The sequence below is a fragment of the Cervus elaphus genome, chromosome 10, assembly GCF_910594005.1.
Source record: "Cervus elaphus chromosome 10, mCerEla1.1, whole genome shotgun sequence".
Classification (NCBI taxonomy): domain Eukaryota; kingdom Metazoa; phylum Chordata; class Mammalia; order Artiodactyla; family Cervidae; genus Cervus; species Cervus elaphus.
Genome location: NC_057824.1, coordinates 32,976,384 through 32,993,476, shown reverse-complemented (window position 1 = coordinate 32,993,476; position 17,093 = coordinate 32,976,384). Strand labels below are relative to the sequence as shown.

At 38.3% G+C, this 17,093-nt stretch overlaps 1 protein-coding gene and 1 non-coding gene across 2 annotated transcripts in view; one reads left to right on the top strand and one right to left on the bottom strand.

Moving 5' to 3' along the window:
* Window positions 1–17,093, top strand: part of DNAH3 (dynein axonemal heavy chain 3) — a 234,557-nt gene that overhangs the window by 143,059 nt on the left and 74,405 nt on the right. The window contains exon 41 of the mRNA XM_043914480.1: window positions 16,695–16,798. Within this exon, the coding sequence (XP_043770415.1) occupies window positions 16,695–16,798 (104 nt within the window). The remainder of the gene's footprint in view (window positions 1–16,694; window positions 16,799–17,093) is intronic.
* On the bottom strand, window positions 4,601–4,674 carry TRNAR-CCU. Its single transcript has one exon. It is a non-coding gene; the product is annotated as a tRNA-Arg (tRNA).

Here is a 17,093-nt window from a genome sequence, read left to right as displayed (position 1 = left end):
TAGGTTTTTTCTTCTCACCACTTTAAAAATATGGCACCACTCCTTTCTGGCCTGCAGAGTTTCTGCTGATAAATCAGCTGATAGCCTTATGAGAGTTTCCTTGTGTGTTATATGTTGCTTTTCCCTTGTTGCTTTTATATTCTCTCTTGAATTTTTGTCATTTTTACTACAATATGTCTTGGTGTGTTCCTCTCTGCTTCCTTCTATATCAGGCTCTCTGCACCTCCTGGACTTGGGTAACTGTCCTTTCCCATGTCAGGGAAGTTTTCAGCTACTGTGTTTTTAAATATGTTCTCAGGCCCTTTCTCTGCTCCTTCTTGTTGATGTTCAGTCTCTCAGTCATGTCTGACTCTTTGCAACCCCATGGATCATAGTACCCCAAGCTTCCCTGTCCTTCACCATCTTCCAGAGCTTTCTCAAACTCATATTCATTGAGTCAATGATGCCATCCAACCATCTCGTCCTCTGTCATCCCCTTCTCCTCTTGCCCTCAATCTTCCCCAGCATCAGGGTCTTTTCCAGTGAGTTGGCTTTCCATTTCAGGTGGCCAAAATACTGGAGCTTCAGCTTCAGTATCAGTCCTTCCAATGAATATTCAGGGTTGTTTTCCTTTAGGATTGACTGGTTTGATCTCCAAGGGACTATCAAGAGTCTTCTCCAGCACCACAATTCAAAAGCATCAATTTTTTGGTGCTCAGCCTTTTTATGATACACCTCTCACATCTGTACATGACTGCTGGAAAAATCATAGCTTTGACTATACAGATCTTTTTTGGCAAAGTTATGTCTCTGCTTTTTAATATGCTGTCTAATATGTCTGTCGTAGGATGAGGCTAGTCTTGAGGCTAGTCTAGGTTTCCTAGAGGGCCAAGCTAGTGCTTGTTCACTGGTGGAAAGGCCTGTGTCTAGAGGGGCTGTGGGCTCAGGAAGTCCTTAGGCAGCCTGTCTGCTGATAAATGAAGATGTGTCTCCACCCAGTTAGGCCCAAGACCTTCCAGCACTAGTGCCTGCAGGTTATTGGGTGGGGCCGGATCTTGTCTTAATCAGCTACAGGTAGGATTCCACTGTGACTGCTCATAGTAGTAGTATCTACATGGTACATATATGGCTTCTGCCAGTGCCTATGTCCCCACGGCAAGCCACTGCCATGCTGCAATCCCAGCCTCTCCTCAAGATTCTCCAAGACCAGCCGGTAGGTCTGGCCCAGGCTGCTATCAAATTACTGCTTTTGCCCTGGGTCCTAGTGCATGTGAGATTTTGTGTGTGCCCTTGCAGAGGGAAGTCTCTATTTCCTCCAGTCCTTTGGAACTCCCAAAATTAAGTCCACTGGCCTTCAAAGTCAAATGCTCTGAGGGATATTGTCCTCCCAGTGCAGGACCGCCAGGCTGAGCAGCTATATATGGGTCTCAGAACTCTCACTCCTGTGGGAGAACCTCTATACTGTAATTATTGTCCAGTTTATGGATTGCCTCCACCCTATGGGTATGAGACTTGACTATATTGCCAGTCCATCCCTCTTATCTGTCTCATTGTGGTTCCTTCTTTATGTCTTTAGTTGTAGAAGATATTTTCTGGTAGGTTTCAGTCTTTTTCATTGATGATTGTTCTGCAAATAGTTGTGATTTGGGGTGTATTCTTGAGAATTGAGCTCAGGGTCTTTCTATTCTGCCATTGTGGCTGAAGCCCAAATTTCTTTTTTTTTCTTTTTAAAAGAATATCAATAGACTTTAGTTTTAGAGCAGTTTTTGGTTTGCAGAAAAATTGAACAGAAAGTACAGAGTTCTTTCTAGTTTAACTGTGTTCTTGTCTGAGAGTATACACTGTGTGATTTCTATTAATTAAAAACTTTTAAATTGTGTTTTTTGGCCCAGAATATGATCTATCTTGGTGAATGTTCCATGTAAGCTTGAGAAGAATATATTCTGCTCTTGTTAGATGAAGTAGTCTATAGATGTCATTTAGTTCCAGTTGACTGATGATTAACTATTGATATATCTTTACTCATTTTCTGCCTGCTACCTGTCAATTACTGATGAAGGGGTATAGAAGTCTCCAACTATAATAGTGTATTTTTCTGTTTCTCCTGTGTTTCCATCAGTTTTGCCTCAGGTATATTGATGTTCTGTTCATGTTTGAAGTTTGAAAATAGTACTAACATAAACTTCTTCTCTTTTTAATTAAGGTGAGACTGAATTATATATATATAGCAGTTATTTTTCACAGATTCTTACTGGCTTATTGATTTCCTTTCTTGTAATGTTCTATCGTAGTTTTCTTTTTTAACAGACTATGTCAAGATGTAGGTCTTCTTTTGTTTACTTTTCCTAGAACATGGTCCTTTCAGTCATCAAAGGAAAGTTTTATTCTCTGGCTTCCATATTTATCATCTTCCTTATTATTATATTTTTGCTTTTTTTATTTAGATTTTTCATTTTAATATGATTCACCCACAACTTCAATTTTGCTTTTCCTGTCTTGAGTGATTTTAATTCTGCTGTTGTATCTTTTGTTTCCTTGCTGTCCTTCCTTAGTGTATGATTAAAAGCACAGGCCATGAAGTCATATTTTCAGAGGTTAAATCCTGGCTCTAGTATTTACTGGATGGGTGCCCTTGAGAAAGTTCCTTAACATCTCTCAATTTCCTCAGTTATGAAATGAGGACAACAATAGCACTAGGCATTCATGGTGCTCTTATAAGAATTAAATGTGTTAACATATATAAAACATTTATAATTAAGTATGATGCATATAAAATGTAAAATCAATGTTAGTAACTTTTATTGCTTCCTCCTTATCATCATCTCTATTAGCTCACTCATCTACCCCCCTTTTTTTATCTCATTTTGCCTTTTCATCTAAGCCTATTTTCTCTTTATGACTTTCTGTTCTTATTTCATGAAAAAATTGTCTTTTTGTACCTTATGTAAGATACCAAACAGTTTCCTCAAATTTGATTATGAGTCCTGCATTAAACAAGGTGCAGAGGTATACTGTCAAGGTATAATCTCCATATTATATTCCTTTATGTAGCAGTATTTTTTCCATAGGTTCCATATGTTGTTTTCTGCTTCCCCATCATTCAAGGTCAGTCTATGCTCTGTGCCAGCAAATTGGTCCATAAAGTACCCTTGACCCGATTCTTGGTCCACTTTGTGACAACATCTTTCCTTCTCTTCTGCTGCTGACAGCTAGTTATGTGCGCAGCTTCCAAGTTTTCTAGGTAACTTTGCCCTACAACATCTCCTGTCTACGGTGATTCATCTCCTCCATGTCCTGTTCAGCTGATGCAGTGTAAGAAAAACTATAATTTCCATAATGTAATGCAAACTGCTTTCTTCATATATCTTCTCTTACAACTACTCTACTTGAAAGTAGGTTTGGTTCTGAAAAAGCTGTCTCTAAGAGCAAAATGACACCTTACAAGTGATCAATATGAATATATCCATGGAAAGTTGAGCTTTACTCTTGTCTCCATGGTAATCATACACTTCTCTTTCTACTGGTTTTCAAAACTCTTGCTACTTTTGGACATGATCAGGGTAAATGGTATTCATAAACCCCCTTAAAAACAAACCCAAATGCTGTAAACTCTCCTTTAGAGTCAGAAACAATGGGATGGCCAAGATCCAAAGACCATGTATGATCAACTAATGCCATCTGTTGGAGGCAGCCTTTTTATTTGTTTCATATGAACATTCTAAAAGAGGACATTTCCCAACAGAAGAGTGATTGTGGTTTTTCACTTTGGAAGACCTACCTCACTGAATTTAAGGCGCCACAACTATTTTCCTTTTTCCTCGTTGCGGTCTGGGACCCTACTACCCCTATCAGCTGTAGAAAGATGGCCTGGCAAGGCAAGGGTGACAAAACAAAAATAAGACAATTCTCCCAGAGTAGTCGTGGCAGGACAGAGGAACAGCTGTCTAATTTTCTATATGGGTTGTCACTTACATTGTTGTACCCGGATCGCGGAATCCCACCAAACACCACAGCAGCCGCGATGGATGCAAAAACAGTGAGGAACTTTATTACAAGCTCGAGCAGGAACTCTCTTCACACAACGGCAAAGGAGCCCCGAGTGAAAGCGGCGAATCATTTTTATACTGTATAGCAGGGGAAGCGGGGAGGGAAGCTTAAGGGGATTGGTTAATTCTTCAACTAAGGATGTCTTGTTAGCTATTGATTGGTGGGTTAGAGTAAGGGGGGGTGAGGGACTTTCCTGTCCTCCCCTGATTGGCTCGTTGAGTTTCTTTCTCTCCTCGGGAGGGCGTTTTACTCAAAATGGCGGTGCTATCGTAAAATGGAGTCGTTTGGGTTTCACCTTTCACAACATCTCTGTATATCGTGAGTTGCAAGGACGCGGGAAATTAAAAGTATACCAGTGGGCCTGTTGCAGTTTCGCATGCAGTCTCTTGTAAAATTTCTCAGTCCAGCCCATTTGATATCTAGTTAGAGGAGATTCTACCTAACTTCTTTTAGTCTTTGTTTTTTTTTTTGTTTTTTGTTTTTTTTTAATATTTATTTGGCTGTGCTGGGTCTTAGTTGTGGTGCACTGGGTCTTGTGGCACGTGAACTCCTATTTGCAGCATGTGGGATCTAGTTCCCTGACCAGGGATTGAACTTGGGCCCTCTGCATTAGGAGTGCAAAGTCTTTAACAACTAGACTACCAAGGAAGTCCCCTAGCTCCTTTTAGTCTTGTTTTCATTGACATTATTCCATTCCTTTCTCTTGTGCCTTCCTGAGTATTTTAGTAGGAAATTACCAAGCTCCTAGCCAGAACCCATTGGAATCCAAAAATGTGTTTTAAGTGCCAAGTGTAAATTCCTTTTTATACAACAGCTATTGACGTATAATTTACATATCATAAGATTCACTCATTTAAGTAAGCAATCAGTGGTTTTTAGTAAATTTGCCTAGTTGTGCAACTGTTTAATCCAATTTAGAACACTGGAACATTAGAACAAATTTAAAACATTCATCACCACAATAAGATCCTTCATTCCCATTCTGAAGGAATCTTTGTTCCCATTCTCAGTCCCAGGCAGCTATTCATCTGCTGTCTATAGATTTGCCATTTCTGGACATTTCAGATTTACGGGATGGTGTAATATATGGCATCTTGATCTGGTTTTGGTTATACTTATTACCATCTTAACAAAGCTTAAAATACCTTTGTAACCTTTTCGCAGGGTTTAAAATTCTCATGGTGAGAGCTCCAGGGAGGCCTTCTCTGACCTCATGAGATATAGACTTTTCATGATTTAGGAGCCTTTGGGGTACATGGACCTCTCAAATGAGTGCTGAAGGAACTCTGTTGGGGAGTACACACTAAGGACAGCCAGCAGGCCTTTGGGGAATTCTCTCAAGGTTGCATTATCATCAACTGACATTTATCTTTATTTGTCCAGAAAGTGCTAAATTTCTCTTTATTTACCCATTCATTGTGTGTCCTTTGAAAACCCACTCACGTCTCTGTTAAAGTTTATCTTATTCTCCCAAGTGAAGGACAAGAAAACAGAGGTGGGGCATGGGGTGGGAAAAGGTGATAGAATTAATTCATCTTCCTGGATTTCTACTACTATTCCCTCCATTCTGCCCCTGCACTTGCATCAGAATTTGAGTTTAAATCTCAGTACAGAGCAAACAAAAGCCCTACTCTGATGAGAACCAAACAACCTCAAGTGCCTCTCTGTGTGCCCACAGCTATGCTAATGTCTGACACATATACCTCATTTGCCTTCCACAGGGATTTTTCTAAGCTTGATATAAAACCAGGGCCATTTTACAGATATACAAATGGTAACCTTGGCCAAAGTCACACGGCCATAAATCCACTTTTATTCAGTTGGACCTTTTCCCTTTGGCCAAAATGTTCCAAATGTTTGTTTCAAGCCACAAATTAGCTCCAGCTGATAATATCAACAAGAGACGGGACAAATGCTTTCTGAATTATGCTTTTTGTGTCTCCTTTCTTATTGTAAAAATAATTCAATTCTATTAAGTAAAAATGATCAAAAAACATTTTTGTTCATACCATACTATTGTTAAGTATTTCCCTTTCAAAAAAACCTTTCTCTCTCTTGTCTATCTGCCTTCATCTCTTTACATAGTTGCCATAAGGCTATATATTCTATTTTTTATTCTTCTATTTTATCTGTCATTGTTTTTTGAAAGCATTTTTCTATGTTAATACTTAGGCTTTGTAACTATCATTTTTAAGTATTTAATAGATAGTTTATTCCAAAACTTAATTTTTAAATTTTCTATTTTATTTAAGTATTAATTGCATATATCACATGATTTTCCCTTTTGTTTATGAAGGGAAATGTGAATTCTCTTCTTACAGTCAATTCATCTCTCTTGAAATGCCCCTAGTTCTTTTTTTTAAATTGAAGTATAGTTGATTTACAATGCTTCAGATGTACAGCAAAGTGATTCAGCTTTCATATATATAGGTAGATATTCTTTTGCACATTCTTTTCTGTTTTAGATTATTGTTGTTATTGTTAAGTCACTAAGTCATGTCCAACTCTTTGAGACCCCATGGATTGTAGCCCTCCAGGCTTCACTGTCCATGGCATTTTCCAGGCAGGAATACTGTATAGGCTGCCATTTCCTTCTCCAGGGAATCTTCCCAGCCCGGGGTTTGAAACTGATTCTCCTGCATTGCAGGCAGATTCTTTACTGCTGAGCCACCAGGAAAGACCATTATAGGTTATTATAAGATATTGAATATAGTTTGACAGGCTATACAGTATGTTCTTATTGTTTATCTGTTTTAGATATAGCTATATCTGTTCATCCCAAATTCCTGATTTATCCTCCCCACTGCCCTTTGGTAACCACGTTTGTTTTCTTTGCGTGTCTTTTTGTTTTGTAAATAGTGTAATCATTTTAATGACTGCAAAATAGTCCATTTATCTTATAAGACATAATTTTGACTGGTATTCTAATGTGGAGCATGTAAATTATTTTCAGTTTTTGTTATCACAAATAGTGCTATATATTCATGGATGGAGATTATTTTCATTGTGAATTATTTCCTTATGATGAATTCCCAGAATGAGATTTCTGACTTGAGCTAGAGAACATTTTTGTAAGCATAGTGCCAGATTGCTTTCTAAAAATGTACCAGATTGACTTCTAGGTAGAATTGCACAGTAACATAGGATAAGCTCTCCTTTAATACATAATGTGATATATTAAGCCTAAAAATGTTTTTTTTTTTTTAAGTTTAAGCCTAAACATTTCCCAGCAATAACTTCAAAAATAAAAGTTACAGGCTGATTCTTTGAACATTAAAAGGTAGTGGACAGGGAGAGAAACAAAAGATCCTTCATGTTGTATCTCTCAACCCACAACCCAACTGTCCTGAAAGCGATGCTGGGTGGAAAGGAAGTTAGTTGACAAAATTCTGAGAGTTCTCACTGGTAATCACCAGTGTAGAAAAAAGCAGACTGCAGTGGTAACTGGGCAGCTGCAGAAAAATGCCTAGCAGAAATCTTTGAGCATGAAACTTCCATAATTTGGTAAGATCTTATCAGGAGTGGGAGGAAACTACCAGGGTTTGCAACTCCATGCTGGGTGGGGGATGTGAACTGAATTTTTCCAGAGTGCAGCATGTTTCTAGCTGGGGTGGAAGTGGGATGGACCCATGGTTCAGGAAAATTGACCAAATTTTAGAAAGAGACTGCAAAGCCCAGGTTTCCTGGCAAAGGCAACTGAGTATTTCCTTTACCCAGCCCCTGTACCCTCAGGCTACAAAAAAGAAATCCACAAACCATTCCCTGAATCATGACCAAAATTGGGGGAAATAAACTCACTCCAAATAGTGTTGGGGAAAATGTCGAGGAGAATTTACCTGATTATAGCAGAGCAAGAATATCACAAAGAGGAAGACAGAGACAGAGAGACAGAGAATGAGAGTCTAAAAGAAAAACATGACTGGGGCTTCCCTGGTGGTCCAGTGGCTAAGACTCCACTCTCCCAATGCAGGGGGCCAAGGTTTGATCCCTGGTCAGGGAATTAGATCCCACATGCCACAACTAAGACCCAGTGCAGCCAAATAAATAAAAATAAATATTTTTATACAAAAAAGAAAAACATGACATAAGAAATATGAAATATTTGTATTACAAGCACTTATAAATGTATAGTATAATATGTAATATATAAATTTAATTTTAAAATTTATAGATGAACAGCATGCTACTGGCAAGGGATGTATTAATATATATATAGAATTGAGGGTCCAGAAATAAGCTCCTCATATTTATAGTGATTTGATTTTTGGCAAAGGTATAAAGATAATTTTATGGGAAAAGAAAAATCCCTTCAGCACATGGTCATGGATTAAGTGAATATATTCATATAAAATAATGAATTTGGCCTCTATACCATAGTCAAAAATTAACTCAGATAAAACATCTAAATTCAAGAGTTAAAATGATAAAAGCTTAGAAGAAAACAAAGGTGCAGATAAATGGTCATGATCTTGGACTAGGCAACAATATCTTAGGACAACAAAAATACAAGCAACTAAAGAAAAAATAATTAAGCTGAACTTCATCAAAATTAAAAACTTTTGTGCTTCAAAGGACAACATGAAGAAAGTGAAAACACAACCTACAGAATGGTTGAAATATTTTGCACATCAAATATGTGATAAGAAACTTGTATCTAGAAAGTATAAAGAAGTATTATTATTCAATAATACAAAGATATAATACAATTTTAAAATAGGCAAAGTAACTGAATAAACATTTTTCCAAAGAAGATATTTAAAGGGCCAATAAGTACATGACAATAACTCAACATTATTATCATTATTAGCCATCAGGAAAATGCAAATCAAAAATACAAGATGCCACTTCACAACTACAATGAGAAAATAAAAAAGATGAAGAACAAGTGTGAGAATGTGGGAAAATTGAAACCCTCACATATTATAGTGGAAAAGTAAAATTGTACAGCAGGTTTGGAAAACAACATTTGGTGTTCCTCAAAAGTTAAACAAACAAACAAAGTTAAAAACAGACGTACCATATGAGCAAGCCATTTCACTCCCAGATATATGCCCAAGAGAAACAAAAATATGTCCACACAAATACTTATACACAAATGTTCATAACAGCATAATTCATAATGGCCAAAAAGTGAAGACAGTCCAAATGACCGTCAACTGATGAGTGAATAAATAAAATGTAGTATGTTGTTGTTCAGTCACCTGGTCGTGTCTGACTCTTTGACCCCATGGACTGCAGCACACTAGGCCTCCCTGTCCCTCACCATCACCCAAAGTTTTCCCAAGTTCTTGTCCATTGCATTGGTGATGCCATCCAGGCATCTCATCTTCTGATGCCCTCTTCTCCTGCCCTCAGTCTTTCCCAGCATCAGGGACTTTCCCAATGAGTCAGCTGTTTGCATCAGATGACCAAAATACTGGAGCTTCGGCTTCAGTATCAGTCCTTCCAATAAGTATTCAGGGTTGATTTCCCTTAAGATTGATTGGTTTGATCTCCTTGCTGCCCAAGGGACTTTCAGGAGTCTTCTCCAGCACCACAGTTCGAAGGCATTAATTCTCTAGCATACTGTCTTCTTTATGGTCCAGCTCTCACAACCATATGTGACCACTGGGAAGACCACAGCCTTGACTATATGGACCTTTGTCGGCAGAGTAGTGTCTCTGCTTTTCAACACAGTGTCTAGGTTTGTCATAGCTTTCCTGCCAAGAAGCAGTCATCTTCTGATTTCATGGCTGCAGTCACCATCCGCAGTGATTTCAGAGCCCGAGAATAGGAAATCTATCACTACTTCCATATTTTCCCCTTTTATTTGCCATGAAGTAATGAGGCTAGATGCCATGATCTTAGTTTTTTTAATATTTAGTTTTAAGCTGGCTCTTTCACTATCCTCCTTCACCCTCATGAAGAGGCTCTTTAGCTCCTCTTCACTTTCAGCCATTCAAGTGGTATAATCCACATGTCTGAGGTTGTTGATGTTTCTCCCACCTATCTTGACTCCAGCTTGTAACTCATCCAGGCCAGCATTTCTCATGATGTGCTCAGCATATAGGTTAAACAAGCAGGATGACAGCAGACAGCCCTGTCATACTCCTTTCTCAATCTTGAACCAATCAGTTATTACATGCAGGGTTCTAACTATTGCTTCTTGACTCACATACAGGTTTCTCAGGAGACAGTTGAGATGGTCTGGTATTCCCATCTCTTTAAGAACTTTTCACAGCTCTTAAAGAGATGGGACACATCCACAACTGAGCATCATTTACACTTAGGCCCAGCCACTTCATTCTTTCCGGGGCTATTAGTAGTTCTCTCCCACTCTTCCCCAGTAGCATGTTGGACACCTTCACACCCAGGGGTCTCATTTTTTGGTGTCATATCTTTCTGTCCTTTTATACAGTTCATGAGGTTCTCACAGCAAGTATACTGGGGTGGTTTGCCATTCCCTCCTCCAGTGGCTCACATTTTGTCAGAACTCTCCACTATGATGTATCTGTCTTGGGTGGCCCTACATGGCATAGCTCATAGCTTCATTGAGTTATGAAGCCCCTTCACCATGACAAAGCAGTGATCTGTGAAGGGGAAAATATAGCATATCCATACAATTAAATACTATTCAACAATAAAAAGAAATGAAGTAATAGTGTATACTACAACATGCATGAATCTTAAAAACATTCTGATGAGTAAAAGAAACCAATCACATAAGAATATCTATTGGATGATTTCATTTATGTGGAAAGTCCAGAAGAGCAAATCCATAGAAACAAAAAGTACATTAGTGGTTGTCTTGAGGGCAAACAGGCTGGTGAGAGATGGGAAGAGAATTTGGAAAGTGACATCTAAGAGGTATGAGGTTTCTTTTTGGTGTAATGACGTGTTCTAAAATTGATTATGGTAATGACCGTACACCCCTCTGTGAATAATAATATATTCATATATGCATGTATATTTAGTAAACCAATGAATTATACAATTTAAATGGGTGAATTATAGCATATGTGAATTATATCTTAATAAATCTATCATTTTAAAATTTGTAAATGAAGTGTTAAAACCACAGAATCAGAGAAAAAGAGGAATTGAAAAACCAAAGAAACAAATTGAGAACTAAACAATATTAGTAATGATCTGATAAATTAGAACCAGCAAGGAATAAAGCATATAAATCTAGACATCTAACAAATGGCTTAGAGGAAAGGTTTGAGATAACTGCACTTGCTATTGAAGACAGTCTAAGAATATGATTGATATGGAGACCTTACAGTGTTAATTCCTTGAATTGCTATCCCAATAAATAATGTAGACAAAATATTCCAAGAAACAAGTGAAGAAATTTTTCCTAAAATGAAGAAGTGTTTTTTGCAAATTTTAAGAGTATTCTATGTTCCAAGAAAAACTGATACAGGATAATTGATTAAAAAATAATCTGATTAAATTATTGGACTTCCAGTATAAAAGAGATTCCATCAGGCATCTGGATAGGAAAGAAAAATCAGTGAAAATGGAAGTATCTGATGGGCCTCAAACTTCTACACAGCAAACTAGACTGAAAGAAACATTGGAGCAATGGTCTGCAAAACTCTAAGGGAAAGAAAATGTGACATTAGAATACTATTCTCAGCTGTCACTGTTCAAATACAAAGTGGCAGACATTCTCGAACATGCAAGATCTGAGAGAACTGAGCCCTCTTAAGTCCCTTCTTGGGAATAAAAAATTAAATCAGCCAACTAATCAATCAAGATAAAGAACTTAAGTAGTCTTGTGTTAAAAGCCCCAAGTTTGAGTGTTGAAGCTATTTAAATATAGACCTAAGACTAAGGTATGAGAGAATTATAGTTGCAAAACAAAATGTCAGTGTTATAATCCCTGAAAAAGTAAAAGTTAAAAGACACTTGCTCCTTGGAAGGAAAGCTATGACAACCTATCCAGTGTAGTAAAAAGCAAAGACATCACTTTGCCAACAAAGGTCCATATTGTCAAAGCTGTTGCTTTTCTAGTAGTCGTGTACAGATGTGAGTTGGACCATAAAGTAAACTGAACGCCAGAGAATTGATGCTTTTGAATTGTGGTGCTTGAGAAGACTTTGAGAGTCCCTTGGACTGAAAGATCAAACCAGTCAATCCTAAAGGAAATCAACCTTGAATAATTCATTGGAAGGACTGATGCTGAGGCTGAAGCTCTAATACTTTGGCCACCTAATGTGAACAGCTGGTTCACTGGAAAAAGACCTTGATGCTGGGAAAGATTGATGGCAAAAGGAGAAGGGGGTTGCAGAGGATGAGATGGTTAGATAGAGTCACTGACTCAATAGACATGAGTCTGAGCAAACTTAGGGAGACAGTGATGAACAGAGGAGCCTGGTGTGTTGCATTCCATGGGGTCATAAAGAGTTGGACACAACTTAGTGACCGAGCAATAACAGTATCAGAACAACAAAAAGAACCAACGGAGAGGAAATGGAAGAATGAGAGCTAATCACATCATAGTTCATAAAGGAATCAATGAAATTGGCCTAACATTGAGTCACATGTATTTTCAAATGAAATGTGACATCAGGATTTGCTTCAAAATATTCCAGTCTAAGAAAGAAGGAAGAAAGAAAAGGAGGAAGTAAGGAGGGAAGGAAAATGAATATGATGGTTGTTGGCGTTGTGGAAATGCATGAAACAGTTGCAAAATGTTAAAGTTTATGGAAGCTACATAATGGGTACATGGCAGTTTATTATACTAGCCTCCTTTTTTTGTTGTCAACTACATACTGGCACTTGCCATCTACCTCTACAAGGATTAAATCACATGCTGCTGTTACTGCTGATTTTAAACACCCCTGAAAGGAATTCAGGGGGTGGAGAGCAGAAATGAGGTACTCTGTGCTCTGGGAAAAACTAGCAGAATGGGTCTTCAGATAGATATTTTCAGGAGCCAACTTTATAAGCCCAATTCTTGTATTTCCTCATATCTAGAAAAACACTAAAATCCTTCATAGTGATGACTGCTCCTAGTGACTAGCAGAAACATTCTGCAAAAAAATAAAATGCTTAATTGCATGTACTCCCTGTTCACCAAAATCACATATATACTGACCTTACCCCCAACCTCTTTGGAGCAATTTCTCAGAGCTATATGAAATGCTGTTCCCTGGTCTATAGCCCTCATTTTGTCCCAAATAAAATTTAACTTGCAGTTCTCATGTTGTGCATTTTTTCAAGTCAGCATTGTGTATTTTAAATTTTTTTTCACAATGAAAAGTTAAAATATAATAGCAAAGTTGGATTAAATTATTTTTTAAATTATAATGACTTTAAGCCCTAATGAAGCATCTCCTGCTATTGGGGTAGATATTAAAAGTTTTCATCACAAGAAAAAAATTTTTTTTTTATTGGAATGTTTTAGCCCTTTAACTGAAGCTCAAGACTCTCTGTCACACACACACACATACACCCTACAACCACCAATGCTGTCCTCTTTGGGTCAATTATAGATGAGTCCTGTGGAGAGAGAAGCAAGTCACTTGTGCCTGCTACTGGGTTGGCTAGGCAATGGAACTGGAAAGCCTCTCGTGCCCAGAGCTCCTGTGAATCACACGGCCCAACACTTGTCTCACTGAGGCCTGGGTATTTCTTCCATGTCCTCTTCAGGTTTCTCTCACGTTAAAAAAAAAAAAAGAAAAAAAGAAACTTTATTATTCTTTATCATTCAGCAGGCTTTGCAACCAGTATCTCAAATACTCCTTATAACATTCTCTAGATGAGGAAATTGCAGCTCAGAAAGGGTGTCACTCATCCAGGGCCCCACAGTGAGTCAGTGAGGAATGGTTGGATGGGAAGCCAGGTACTTCCCTGACACTCTTCTTATTCCCACTCCTCATCTTGAAGTGCAAAAAAGAAAAAGACTTCCAACAATTACAGAGGTGGGGCTTCACTGGGGAAAAGGACCATAGGAATTTTGTGTTACTTTTGTGAGGGAAGTAGGGAGTGATTTTGGATGAGTATTGTGATTGTATTTGGGAGAACGGGTGGGGTGAGAAGGTGATTCAGAATCACCACTGTGTATTAATCAGAGACCAGGGGCCTTGATGCTGCCCAGCTACTTCCTCCCATACCAAGAGGATCTGGAGGGCAGCAGTTCAGTTGTTCTTACCTTACACAATAGATATTGAGGGCCTACAATGTGCTTGCTGCATGTCTGGTCAGGCATTTGTTCAATAAGCACCTACTTGGTACTTTTTACTAAGCACCTACTATGTACTTCCCTGGTAGCTCAGATGGTAAAAAAATTTGCCTGCAATGCAGGAGACCTGGGTTCAATACCTGGGTCGGGAAGATCCCCTGGAGAAGGACTTGACTACCCACTCCAGTATTCTTGCCTCTAGAATTCCATGGACAGAGGAGCCTGGCAGGCTACAGTTCATGGAGTCGCAAAGAGTTGGACATGACTGAGTGACTAACACTTACTGAGTTCTAGGTACTATGCTAGTTGTTGCAGATACAACAGTGAACAAAAAAGATATAATCCCCTTGCTCTCACAGAGCTCACATTCTAGTTGAGGAAGACAGACAGTAAATAAGTAGGCTCATAGAATAAGATAATTGGAGATATACTAACTGCAAGGATGGAAAAACACTGGCATGTTGATAGAGACTCACAGGGGCTCTCCCTGAAGTGTTCAGGGAAGGTCTCCCAGAAGAGGTGACATGTGAGCTGAGATCTGAAAGGTAAGGAACAAGCCAAGTAGAGAGCAGGGGGAAGAGCTGCCAGGCAGAAAGAAAAGCTGATGCAAAGCCCTGAGGTGAGAGTGCATGTGGTATGTTTGAAGATCAGAAAGAAGATGCTGCAGTAAAGTAGGTGAGTAGCCTGCTTCACACAGTGTATATTAAGGGGACACTGGAAAGTCAGCAGGAGCAACATGCAGAACAGGTTATCTCCAGCCCACACTGAGGGAGCCCCTGAAAATGCCCAGAGATTCCATGACTTACCCAAGGTCACAAGATCAGCAAGGGGCACATGTTGCCCCATAATTTACACTTTGCTACTGCTACCTGGTGCTGGACCATAGGCCTCCAAACCTGGGGAGCCTGAGGTTTCAGTCTTAGGAGGCCCCAGAGACTCAACAGCTCCTTCAGTGTTGCCCAGTGGAAGACACTGCTCTTCTTCCATGACTTCTGGGATCAGGTTCGCACAAATGTCCCCAGAGCGGGGAGTCCCTGCTGGACTCCTCAGACACTCAGGTCTGTGCAGCACAAAGGCATGTCCAGGTCTGTGACCCCAGCTTGACCATGAGCTGCTCCACCTCTGCAAATCCAAGTTCAATCATCCTGACTTCTCACAAACTACCTCGTAGTCCTGTAACTCTCCAGCTCTGCTACAACTAGCTTCTGTTCCCTCCTTTCTGCTGTCTCCTTAATTACCAGTACCTCCAATCCACCCCTCCAGCTCGGCCCCCAAGGCCCACATGTTCCACGTTTTTCTCTCATCAGCACATTCTCTCCCTCCTTCCCTTTTCCTCCTGCCATACAAAGCTAGCAAAACCCCAACCTTGGGTCAATACACCACCTCTCTCTTTTTTTTTTTCCACTTATACTGTTGAACAGTACAGGAGAAAGTCATATATGCAGAAGGCTTAACATGACTTTCATGGTCTCCAACCTCAGCTTGGGGCATCAGAAAGACCACAGACTTTGGACTCAAATAGATTTGTTTTGGAACATAGATGCAAAACTCATCAACAAAATACTAGCAAATTGAATCCAACAATACATTAAAAGGCTTATACACCACAATCAAGTAGGATTTAACAATTTCCACAAATCAATGTGAAATAACACATTAAATTGAAGAATAAAAAGCATATGATCATCTCAATAGATGCAGAAGAAAATGCTTCTGATAAAAATCCACATCCATTTATGATTAAAAACTCTCCAGAAAGTGGACATACAGGGGACATGCCTCATAATAAAAGAATATGAGACAGAACTATAGGTAACATCACATTCAATGATGAAAAGCTGAAAACATTTCAAGTCAATGTATGGCAAAACCAATACAATGTTGTAAAGTAAAATAAATAAATAAAAATAGATTTAATGTTTTCATTTTTCAATAGTATGATATATAAAAATATATTCTATTTTATTATGTTACAATTACATATTATGTAATTGTTATTACATAATAACATTATTATGTTATTGTATTACATTAATATAATTCATATATATTTGTGCATATATCTATATGATATATAATATTAAATGATTCTATCCTAATAAAATTCTTTCTTTCATTTACCTATACTTCCACCTTCAATATGTTTGTATGCCTCAAGAGAGGCCTGGAAGGATTGCTGTCAAAAGTAATCTCTGACTGTGAGATTTAGAGCCATTTGTTTTCTCCCTTTTTTGTTCTTTTCAATGCTTCCTGTTTATATTATAATATATATTATATATATATTATTTATATTATCATTATTTGTATAATCAACACCTACTAATTTTACTCATATAATGAAGTCATTATTCTTTAAAAGATGTTTTTATAGTTTATACAGTTACCAATACTGATAGTCATACATTTCAGATGCCCATGGCTGAGGTAGTTAAATATCTCAAATATGAAATGTAAATCTCTGATGCACTAATAACTTGTTCTATTTCTTTGGGTCCAGGAAGCATCTATGATTTTTATTTCCTCAAGCAAGCTAGTGGACATTGGTACACATGGACAGAGTATATCACCAAAGAGGAGGAAAATATCTCTGCAAATGCAAAGGTAAAAGAGAGTTATTGGTCATAGAACCTCAGTAATGACCTGATATTCAGCAAAGTAGAGACGTTAACATCAGATCTGGGTTAGTTGAAGAACTTACTTTAGAAAAAGTGAAAGAATTTACTTTAGAAAAATGTTTGAACATGAACTGAATTGAGCCTTCAAAAGCATGGACTTTAGAATCAGAGAGTCCCAGATTTCTTATTCAGTCTTCACCCTCTCTGCCTCAGTTTACTCAACTACACAATAGAAGAAAAAATACCTAAAGAATGGTTGCAAAGATTGAAGACAATATACA